The 10,648-nt window shown below is 41.1% G+C and overlaps 1 protein-coding gene across 4 annotated transcripts in view; it reads left to right on the top strand.

The window, feature by feature from the left end:
* Positions 1 to 496: 496 nt before the first annotated feature.
* sik3 (SIK family kinase 3) overlaps positions 497 to 10,648 on the top strand; it is a 198,055-nt gene continuing 187,903 nt past the window's right edge. For all 4 annotated transcript variants that reach the window (XR_013549225.1, XM_078426579.1, XM_078426580.1 and 1 more), the window contains exon 1: positions 497 to 732. Coding sequence is in view for 3 of the 4 variants with exons in the window: in XM_078426579.1 (XP_078282705.1) it covers positions 502 to 732 (231 nt within the window). In the remaining variant the exon portion in view is untranslated. The remainder of the gene's footprint in view (positions 733 to 10,648) is intronic.

Here is a 10,648-nt window from a genome sequence, read left to right as displayed (position 1 = left end):
TTTGCATCCTCTGAGTGATGACCCTGTATTAAGCAGTTAAGCAAGGGTTAGCAGCTCTCTGCTCTGACCACCTTTTGCACAAGCCAGGGTGAGCAGCTCCCTCAACCTCTGACCACCTTTTGCAGCCTCTGCGTGTTCACCCTGCAAGCAAAAGGCAGCAGCTCTTCCGCGCCCCTTAAAGTGCAATGCAGAGTCTCTTATCGGAAATAACCTTCAGGACACTCTCGGCTCATTTGCATTGACGTCAACGCTCCCAGGCTCGGGGGTGTCACGTGACGGAAGGAGGGGGGGCAACGGGACGCGGGCGCGCGCGCGCGGGGAGAAGGGAGGACGCCCGCGCGGCCGGGAAGCCCCTCCCCCTCCACCACCAGCAGCAGCAGCAGCGGCGCGCGGCTCCTCCTCCTTCCCCCCCGCGCGGACGCGGACGCGCGCACGCCCCCCCTCCCCCCCCCTACTCCCGCTCTCCCGCCCGCGCGCGCGCCCGCTGGTGTTTTCGACAAGATGGCGTCGGGCGGTGCAGCGAGGAACGGCAGCCTCCCTCAGCCCTCGCCGCCTCAGCAGCAGCAGCAGCAGCAGCCGCCGCTGCCTCCTCAGCCGTCTCAGCAACAGCAGCAGCAGCAGCAGCATAAAGCCGGCTCGGCCAGGATCGGCTACTACGAGATCGAGAGGACCATCGGCAAGGGCAACTTCGCCGTGGTCAAGCTGGCCACTCACATCGTCACCAAGGCTAAAGTAACGTATCCCCTACCTTCCTCTCTCTCTCTCTCTCTCTCACTCACTCTCGCCCGCCCACTGCTGTCGGTGTATAATGTGTAACGTCGTGTTCTCTCCTCACATTCCCCTCTCCACACCGGCTGGCGGATCACGGTCACCTTCTCTGACTGCGCTGCGGCGACCAGGGGAAGGTTTGCCCCCTGCCCTGGCTGAGGTGGCCCGTTTCAGGGTGAAGGCTTTGACAGCTGTCAGTGTGGTCCAGTCAGGGTGGTAGTATCTCCTTTCCCTGCTTTGCCCCCTTCCCTCTCACTCTTCTCCTTTTAAAAACACTCACACAATCCACAACTTGGATTCATTGTCCAATGGAGGTTTCCTGTTCAGTTGCTGGAGATGTCAGTGCAGCCCCTTTATTCGGCGTTTGGCCGGAGGGGGTCAGGCCAGGCCAGGCCGGGCTGGCGCTGTCAACTCGGCCTGGTCTCGGCTCCATAGCCTGTCCACCACAACTTTGTTTTTTCCTTCCATAAGAAGTTTTTTTTCAGAAGTTCCGGGGACTGTTTGTCGAGAATGGACCCTACACGCTTCTTAAAGTAACTAACTTGCAACGCACTGCATGAGAGCACTCTGCGCTCAATGTACAGAGTTCAACATTCAGTTATTTTTCAGTCCCTGAAATGAACTGAAAGCACCCCTAACATAGTCCGGGGTTGATCCGATTAGAATCATTTTCATAATCCATTTACTGTTTACGTACGTCGATCATGGTTCTTCTGGTGACCTGCGATAATCAATGCTTTTTAACAGTGACCTGAGGACGTGCGCGATTTAATTAAAAAGTATGGGTGCATCACGTTATTTCGAATAGAGTGAAAGTATTATTGCCATAGATACATTTTTGTAATTTAATTATAAAATGTTTAGTAAAATGAAGTTTTGGATTCGCTGAAATAGTTAGAGGGTGTCAATGAAGACGAGGCTAAACATTTGTCAATTGATGTGCATTAATATATTTACCAATAGCTAATGGAAAAGGTCAGTTTCAGTCAATTGTTTATTCTTGTCTTGTTGATTAACAATGTATCACGGAAACTTGTTTGTAATTTTTACGTGAATCGGCTTTCTGTTGTTTCTGTGGTATAGTGAACTTTTCTCAGTAGGGTGCGAATGCATTTGCGTTTTAAAAGGTACAAATATGGCAGCATCCTTATCTGTGCAAGTATCATCAGTATTTTTATGTGCTGTACTTTTTCACATTGAGACAGATTCTTTTTAAAGTGACTCGACCCGAAACGCCACCCATTCCTTCTCCCCAGAGATGCTGCCTGACCTGCTGAGTTACTCCAGCATTTTGTGATCCCTTCGATTTGTACCAGCATCTGCAGTTATTTTCCTACACTAGATAATTGTCCACATTATTTACGGATGAGCCAGTGATAAAGTGCAAGCTAATTATGTTAATATCATTTATTACAATTGCTATATTGGAAGTTGTAGTTCATTCCGCACTAGAAAATCCTTTCATATGCAGCATATGGTCAGGGGACTGGTTAATTTTTGAAGTGCCCTTTAAAAAAAATCTGCTGTGCCATGATGACTGACGTTCACTCGTATATTAAGACCAACATTTATATTTCTATGCTAGGATTTTTCTCATCAATTGGTGAATGTGTCGTAATTGATTAACTGTAGATTCATTCATTTCTGAGATACTCATGCATAACATTGTTTTGCAAATTTGGGGTGAAATTTGTGCTTTCTTGTCAGAAGCTGGAAAAAGTCAAAAATAAAAAAGAACGGGAATGACTACTTTAAGAGCATTTCTTTTCTTTCTGCTATAATATTTTATTTGGGCAATCCAATTAAACCACAATAATTAGTTGAGAGCAGATATACCAAATCATATTACAGATGTAGTTTTTTTTTTTTTTACTGACTTGCTTAATCGGTGATGTGTTGTGGTGCAGTGATATGTTAAAAGGTTATAGCATTTGCTATTTCCTTCAGCACTTGTTTTTTTTATTTGGAATTGTTTTGGGATTTATTTTGACTATAGATATTCTGAGGCATCACCTTTAGACCCCGTAATTTGGTCCTTTTCTCTCATGTGTTGTACATCAGTTTGGGACTGAGTGAACAGACACCTGACTTACTCTAGACTTCTGTCTGTGCTGCTGTAAAGATGTGAAAAGAGTGAGCCAGAGTGAATCATCTGCCTTGGCAGTGGGTGAATCTTATCAATGTTTCCAATGTTGCGAACATTACATAATCTTGTAATGGTTTTCATTTTGCTGCTGGAATGTCATTGTATTCAGGAGAGATGAAAATATTTCTGTGTATGTAATGTCAAGAAACTTTTATTTTTGCCATATTTTTCCCTTTTATCTCACTGAGATTGTTTCAGCCTTATTTTCCTTTGTGGGTGGGGAGAGGGGGTGGTCTAACTTACAGCTTGCCCACAGCTGCAGTCAAGGTGATTCTATGCCTGGCTTCCTTGAAATACCCTTTCCTCGTTCAGGAAAATAATCTTTTTCTACCCCTGAGGTGGAACGTTCCATTTTATGACAGTGCCAAGAAAGGATTTTATTTTGATTCTGTGGAAATGGGATGAAAGCCAATGAAATATGTGGTACTCCTTTGAGGGAATGTTGATGCATTGTTGACTTTGAGTTATGCTGGCAGAGAGCTGACGAGAAAGGTCTGAGTGGCACACTTAATGAGACGGAACACTTGAAAACGGGTAGGGTAGCATATGCCAAAAAATTGAATAGCTCTGGTTTTATTTCAGTGCTTCTCAATCAACCTCAGTCTATTTTTAATATGTGTGAGTTAGATTTCTGAAAATCTGAGACTGAGCAGGCAAATCATTTAATAATTTAAGACAATAATTTAATTGGTATGGCGAGTTTTGAGTAGTGGTAAAGTATGGAGATATTGCAACTCTCTCTATTTGATAGAGAAAAAAATATATAGGAGTACCATTTTATTATTGTTAATACTTAAACATGTTTTTCATGATGCTTCATGCTACTGCAAATAATTTACATTTTTCTTGCTACATAATTGAATTATCCATAACTTGAATTAATAACTTCAAAGCAGACTTCACTGCACCTGAAAATTGCAGCCTTATATTTTCTTCATGTTGAGTTAATTTTTGCACATCGTGGGGGACATGCCACTGCCAAGCACTGTTTATAAAGGACATAAATGTGATAAAATCAGTTGTCTGGGCAAATTTATTATCCAGCAATATCTTAACCTACTTTCTTGCTTTCAAATACCTGAGTACCAATAATGGCATAATCCTGGGCAACTTTCTAGCAAGCACAAAGGGCAGCAAATATGAGACCTGAATGGGTAATTTTCTTTCATTTTTTGCCAGTGGTTATCAGAATGCTCTGTTGCATTAGAACGCAGGAGCAGTAGACCATTTTGGCTTTTCAACCCTCTGCCATTCATAAAGATCATAACTGATCTACCTTACCTCCTGCGCTTTCTATATTTTAAAGTTTGAAAGCACGACCACCAAACATAGGAACAGCGTCTTCCCAAATGATTCTTTGACCAAACGGTTCTCCCTTAAGCTAGGATGTAGTCCTGATTTTCCAACCTATCTTATTGCGGACATTGGACTTTTTCTCTGTAACTGTCGTGCTACAATGCTGTAATACTATAATTTGCACTCTGGTATTTTTCTCTTTGTACTATTTGTTGCACAATGTGTGGCTTAATTGTGATAGTGTATAGTATAATTTGACTTGTATAGCATGCAAACAAAGCTTTTCAATGTATCTCGGTACACGTATAATGATAAACCAATGCAATTCGAACTTCCTCTTAACTTTCATAAATCTATCAATCTTTGTTTTCAGAATTCCTAGATTAACCACCCTCTGATTGAAGTAATTCATCTTCTCTTTGCTTAGTACGAGTGTCAAGGATTATGGCGAGAAGGCAGGAGAATAAGGTTAAGAGGGAAGGATAGATCAGCCATGATTGAATCGTAGTGCAGACTTGATGGGCCGAATGGTCTAATTCTGCTCCTATCACATGAACTTATGGACTTCTCAGTCTCATGTGGCATACTCCTTATTTTGACCTTTAACACAAGTTAACTAATTTCTTGTGTGGGATCATCGAAATTCTCCTGGAAGTCCAAATACAACACATCCACTGGTTGCCACTTATCTATTCTATTCATTACACCCACAAAGAATTACATTAGATTATTTAAACATGATTTTTCTTTCATAGATTTTCATGGATTCTTCTCCCATGCTTTATCTGCTTGCTCCTATTATAGTTTTCAAGTTCATCCATTTTCTCATCCTTCATTTTAGAATTTAACAATTTTCCTACTGATGTTGAGCTAATGGGTTGGTATTCCGTATTTTCTCTCACCTTTTCCTAAATAGTGGGGTCACATTGGCCACCCACTAATCCACAGAAAAGGTTACAGAGAATTAACCAGAGACATTATCTGAAAAGCAACATCTTTGAAGAGTCTGGGTTTTAGATCATCAGATCCATGAGAGTTATAAGTTTTTAGTCTCATTAATTTCTCTAGTGCAGTTTTTCAGTAATACTTATATCTTTGAATTTGTTTTTCTTACTAGACGACTATTTGGTTTTTTTCTGTGAAGAGGGACACAAAGTAGTTGCTTAATTGCTCAACTATTTCCTTATTATCCATCATGAAATTTTCTCATCTCTGTAAGCAACTCGCAGTTAGTTTGCAAGAATTTTCTGTTTTATATAAACTAGCTTTTATCTTCTACCGTATGCAAACTAAATATATGCTATCTATTCTATTTCATTGATAATATTCTGAGCCACAGCTGGAAAAATAAGGCTTTGCAGTAATTTTGCAAGGTGTAGTTGAGCAACAATCCACACTATGCTCTTAAATCTAAAATTCACTGCTGTTGGTACTTAGGTCCATAATTATAATCTGTGCCATTATTATAACTTAGCCATTTTGTCATAAATGCATATCATTTGGAAACAGTTTGCATACCTCTGTTTTTCCAGGGAAACAATTGCCATTCCTCCATCATTACTGATGTGACTGACATCACACTCACTGCAGTTGTGCACATAGGTAGAATATGTGCTTGTGACAGCTTTGGGAAAAATAGAGGAGGGAGGCATAGAACGGCAAACACTAAATCCCAATCTCAGATAATCGTATTAAAAAAAATTAAATTACTTATTTCTGGTTTGAATTCCAGAGAAACTTGTTATAATTTTGCATCTAAATGTCAATGGTTGCAGTTTGTGATCTTTCTCATTTGTGCAAATTTTATCTTTATGGTTCTCAATTACGCATAATGTGAACATTTAAACAGAACTATGTGTAAATGAACTTTTTGCAAACAATTTCAGCAGTCTCATTGCTAATAGAAAAAGCATACTTATTTTATGTTTACTGTTAAAAGCTAACTCGGTCACTATATCTCCTATCTTCTCCTTGATATGTTGCGACACATTCCAATTACACAGCTTTGATGAAATCGTACTTGAGCTGAGTTTCCTTCAGCACAGGAGCTGGGAAAACTGAAGCTATACATTCTACCAATACCTACAGTGCCCTCCATAATGTTTGGGACAAAGACCCCTCATTTATTTATTTGCCTCTGTATTCTACAATTTGAGATTTGTAATAGAAAAATCACATGTGGTTAAAGTGCACATTGTTAGATTTTAATATAGGCTGTTTTCATACATTTTGGTTTTATAGAAATTAGAGCAGTGTTTATACATAGTCCTCCCATTTCAAGGCACCATAATGTTTGGGACTCAGCAAAGTCATGTAAGTGAAAGTAGTCATGTTTAGTATTTTGTTGCATATCCTTTGCATGCAATGACTGCTTGAAGTCTGTGATTCATAGACATCACCAGTTGCTGGGTGTCTTCTCAGGTGATGCTCTGCCAGGTCTGTATTGCAGCCATCTTTAGCTTATGCTTGTTTTGGGGGCTAGTCCCCTTCAGTTTTCTCATCAGCATATAAAAGGCATGATCAATTGGGTTCAGATCGGGTGATTGACTTGGCCACTCAAGAATTGACCATTTTTTAGCTTTGAAAAACTCCTTTGTTGCTTTAGCAGTATGTTTGGGATCATTGTCTTGCTGCAGAATGAACTGCTGGCCAATGAGTTTTGAGGCATTTATTTGAACTTGAGCAGATAGGATGTGTCTATACACTTCAGAATTCATTATGCTACTACCATCAGCCGTTTTATCATCAATGAAGATAAGTGAGCCATTACCTTCAGCAGCCATACCTACCCAGGCCGTAACACCCCCACCACCGTGTTTCACAGATGAGGTGGTATGCTTTGGATCTTGGCAGTTCCTTCTCGCCTCCACACTTTGCTCCTGCCATCACTCTGATATGTTAATCTTCGTCTCATCTGTCCACAAGACCTTTTTTCAAGAACTGTGGTTGCTCTTTTAAGTACTTCTTGGCGAACTGTAACCTGGCCATAACTGTAACCTGGCAGCTAACCAGTGGTTTGCATCTTGCAGTGTAGCCTCTGTATTTCTGTTCATGAAGTCTTCTGTGGACAGTGGTCATTGACAAATCTACACCTGACTCCTGAAGAGTGTTTCTGATCTGTCAGACAGGTGTTTGGGGATTTTTCTTTATTATAGAGAGAATTCTTCTGTCATCAGCTGTGGAGGTCTTCCTTGGCCTGCCAGTCCCTTTGCGATTAGTAAGCTCACCAGTGCTCTCTTTCTTCTTAATGATGTTCCAAACAGTTGATTTTGGTAAGCCTAAGGCTTGGCTGATGTCTCTAACAGTTTTATTATTGTTTTTCAGTCTCATAATGGCTTCTTTGACTTTCATTGGCACAACTTTGGTCCTTATGTTGATAAACAGCAATAAAAGTTTCCAAAGGTGATAGAAAGGCTGGAGGAAAGACTAGGTGCTGAGAGCTATCTTATACCTGCATGAAGGAGGCATTTAAACACACCTGAGCAATTACAAACAACTGTGAAGTCATGTGTCCCAAACATTGTGCCCAGAAATGGGGGGGACTATGTATAAACGCAGCTGTAATTTCTACATGGTGAAACCAAAATGTATAAAAATACCCTTTAATAAAATCTGACAATGTGCGCTATCCACATGTGATTTTTTTTTCTATTACAAATCTCAAATTGTGGAGTACAAAGGCAAATAAATAAATGATGGGGCTTTGTCCCAAACATTATGGAGGGCACGGTACATGTTTCAAGTCTTGGCTTGATCACCTTTCTTACCGTATAATCTAAGTTAGATAATGTGAACCATGATATGTTGTTCAACTGATCGCTGTGCAACTTTTCCCACATCCTTTCTGTTATTAGCATTTGCCCAGTAACATTTGGCTCCATCTCTTCCTGATATATTCTGTTACTTAAATCAAAAATCTGCGCCTTTATCACCGAAGGCTTGGTTTCTCATCGCCAGCCTCAGCAACTTATGATTCATTTGACTGTCACTCCTACATCCTCAATCATGTTTCCATTACTCCATACGCAATACTGTTTCCCCTTAACTTTGTCAATACTTTTAAATCTCTCTACAACCATATCATTTTCCCTGGTGATATCGCTCTATCTCTGCATGAAACCTCTCCTTTTTTTCAAAACCAATTCACATCAATTGTTGCGGGCTTTTCTTTTGGCTATTTTGACTCTTCCTGCCAATCTCTCTGTCCGGTTCACACCGAAGATAGACACAAAATGCCGCTGAGTTACTCCAGCCTTTTGTCTCTATCCTCCGTGTGAACCAGCATCTGCAGTTCCTTCCTACACATCTCCCTGTTTAACCCCATTTTGCTTTTGGGTCATCTAAAACTCTTTCCCTGTGATTTCAACCATCTTATTATCTTTATTTCTGTTCAATATTTTCTTTTGCACATTATGAAGAATGTTGCGGCATTTGAAGTGAGCTTTGGAAATGTCAGTTAATTTTGGTAGAAATCCTTATTCTAAGGAAATATACTGGACGGCGCAGTATGAGATTATGTGAAATAATATGAACCGAATAATTGATATTGTGCAAAACAGCTGTGGGTTCCACCAAGTCGGTAATGATTATTGGTTACATTTAAGTCACATCCCAACAACTTTTGGCAATTTGTGTGCTAAATTGGATTATCATGGTATGTAAATCAGAGTGGAATCTATCTATATTTTCTAGTTATACTATTAAAACTCAGATCTTGTGAATATATATATATATATTTTTTGGGTTTGACCTGAATATATCGTATGTTTATTTATTCGTAACAGCGATTGCGGCAAAACGGTCAACCGTAACGCGACGGTTTTCGCACCGCCTTAATCGCCAACCTCCCGAACGATCGGCCGTGATATTTTCATTTACTTTGGTCGCGTATTTTTTAAGTTACAGAGGTTTTAAAGCGCTGCCCCCCCCCCTTTTCAGGGGGGCGCTGCGGTGCACATTCAGTCTTCAGCTTGTGACGGCTACATTGTTTCGAAAAGTTTCCAAGTAGTCTTTTTTGTTATTGCAAGTCAAGTCAAGTCAGTTTTATTTGTATAGCACATTTAAAAACAACCCACGTTGACCAAAGTGCTGCACATCTGATTAGGAAAAAAAAAAAAAAGACAGTTATAGTGGTCACTTGACAGACACAGATCAGGAGGACAGGCCCAACGGGCACACTTGGAGAGTAAGAGTGGGGCTGGGGGAGGAGAGAATGGGGGGTGTGGGGACGGGCCCAACGGGCCCGCTTTGCTAGTTATTCTTAAAATTATATTTCAAAAAGTTTTCTGACTGTAATAAAGTTCCCCTTTCTGCAAAATATTACATTTGCTCCCTCTAGAAACATAGAATATATTTTACAGTGGGAAGCAGTAAGTATAAAGATTTGTACATAAACTACCAGCAGTTTTGAATTATTTTTCTCCACCCTTCATTTCACAACATGTCATATTGTCTTTTTTCTACTTGATCATATTAACCTTTTCACAGCACATTGGTTAGTTTCTTGGACTGTGGGGCATAATGATTGAAATTTGGCTACCTTGATGATGTTGGAATAAATGTATTGTGATGCGTGTCATCACTTCCTACAAGGCAAAACTAACTGGCAGTTCAGGTGATGCCGCAGCATCACTCCCAGACAAACTCAATGAATTGTATGCACGCTTTGAAAGAGAGAACACTGACGTGCCTTGTCAGTTCCCCGTGACTCCGTTGGCATTGTAATCTCATTTACCGAGGCCAACATCAGGATATCCACCATGAGGGTGAACCTTCGGAAATCATCTGGACCTGATGGTGTATCTGGCCACGTTCGCAAATTCTGCGCAGACCAACTGGCTGGAGTGTTTACGGACATTTTCAACCTCTCATTATAGAGGTTTGAGGTTCCCACCTGTTTTAAAAGGACATCAATAATACTAGTGCCCTAGAAAAGTATGATGACTTGCCTCCATGATTACTAATCGGCGGCACTAATGTCCGTGGTGATGAAGTGGTTTGAGAAGTTGATTAGGGTGCATATCAACTCTTTCCTTAGCAAGAACCTGGACCCACTACAATTTGCAGACCACCACGATAGATCAAGTCAAGTCAAGTTTATTTGTCACATACGTATACAAGATGTGCAGTGAAATGAAAGTGGCAACGCCTGTGGATTGTGCTAAACTACAAAACAGAATAGAATTATTTTTTTTAACACAGAAAATAAATTAATACAGTAAATTAAATTAGTCCCTGGTGATATGGTGAATCGTGGGTCGGCCCACTGCGGACCTTTCACCGTCCGGCGCGGCCTGGAACCGCCGCGGGATTTTTCTCTGCCCGGCAGGGGCTTCAATGTCGGGAGTCACGACCGCCCCGATGTGCAGCGGCGGCGTCTTCACCCGTCCCGAATCGCGGGGCTTGGGTCGCCCGCTGCGGACCTTTCACCGTACGGCG

This window comes from Rhinoraja longicauda, chromosome 32, assembly GCF_053455715.1.
Source record: "Rhinoraja longicauda isolate Sanriku21f chromosome 32, sRhiLon1.1, whole genome shotgun sequence".
NCBI lineage: Eukaryota > Metazoa > Chordata > Chondrichthyes > Rajiformes > Arhynchobatidae > Rhinoraja > Rhinoraja longicauda.
The sequence above is the reverse complement of the archived record's forward strand: the minus strand, read 5'-3'. Positions and strand labels throughout refer to the sequence as shown.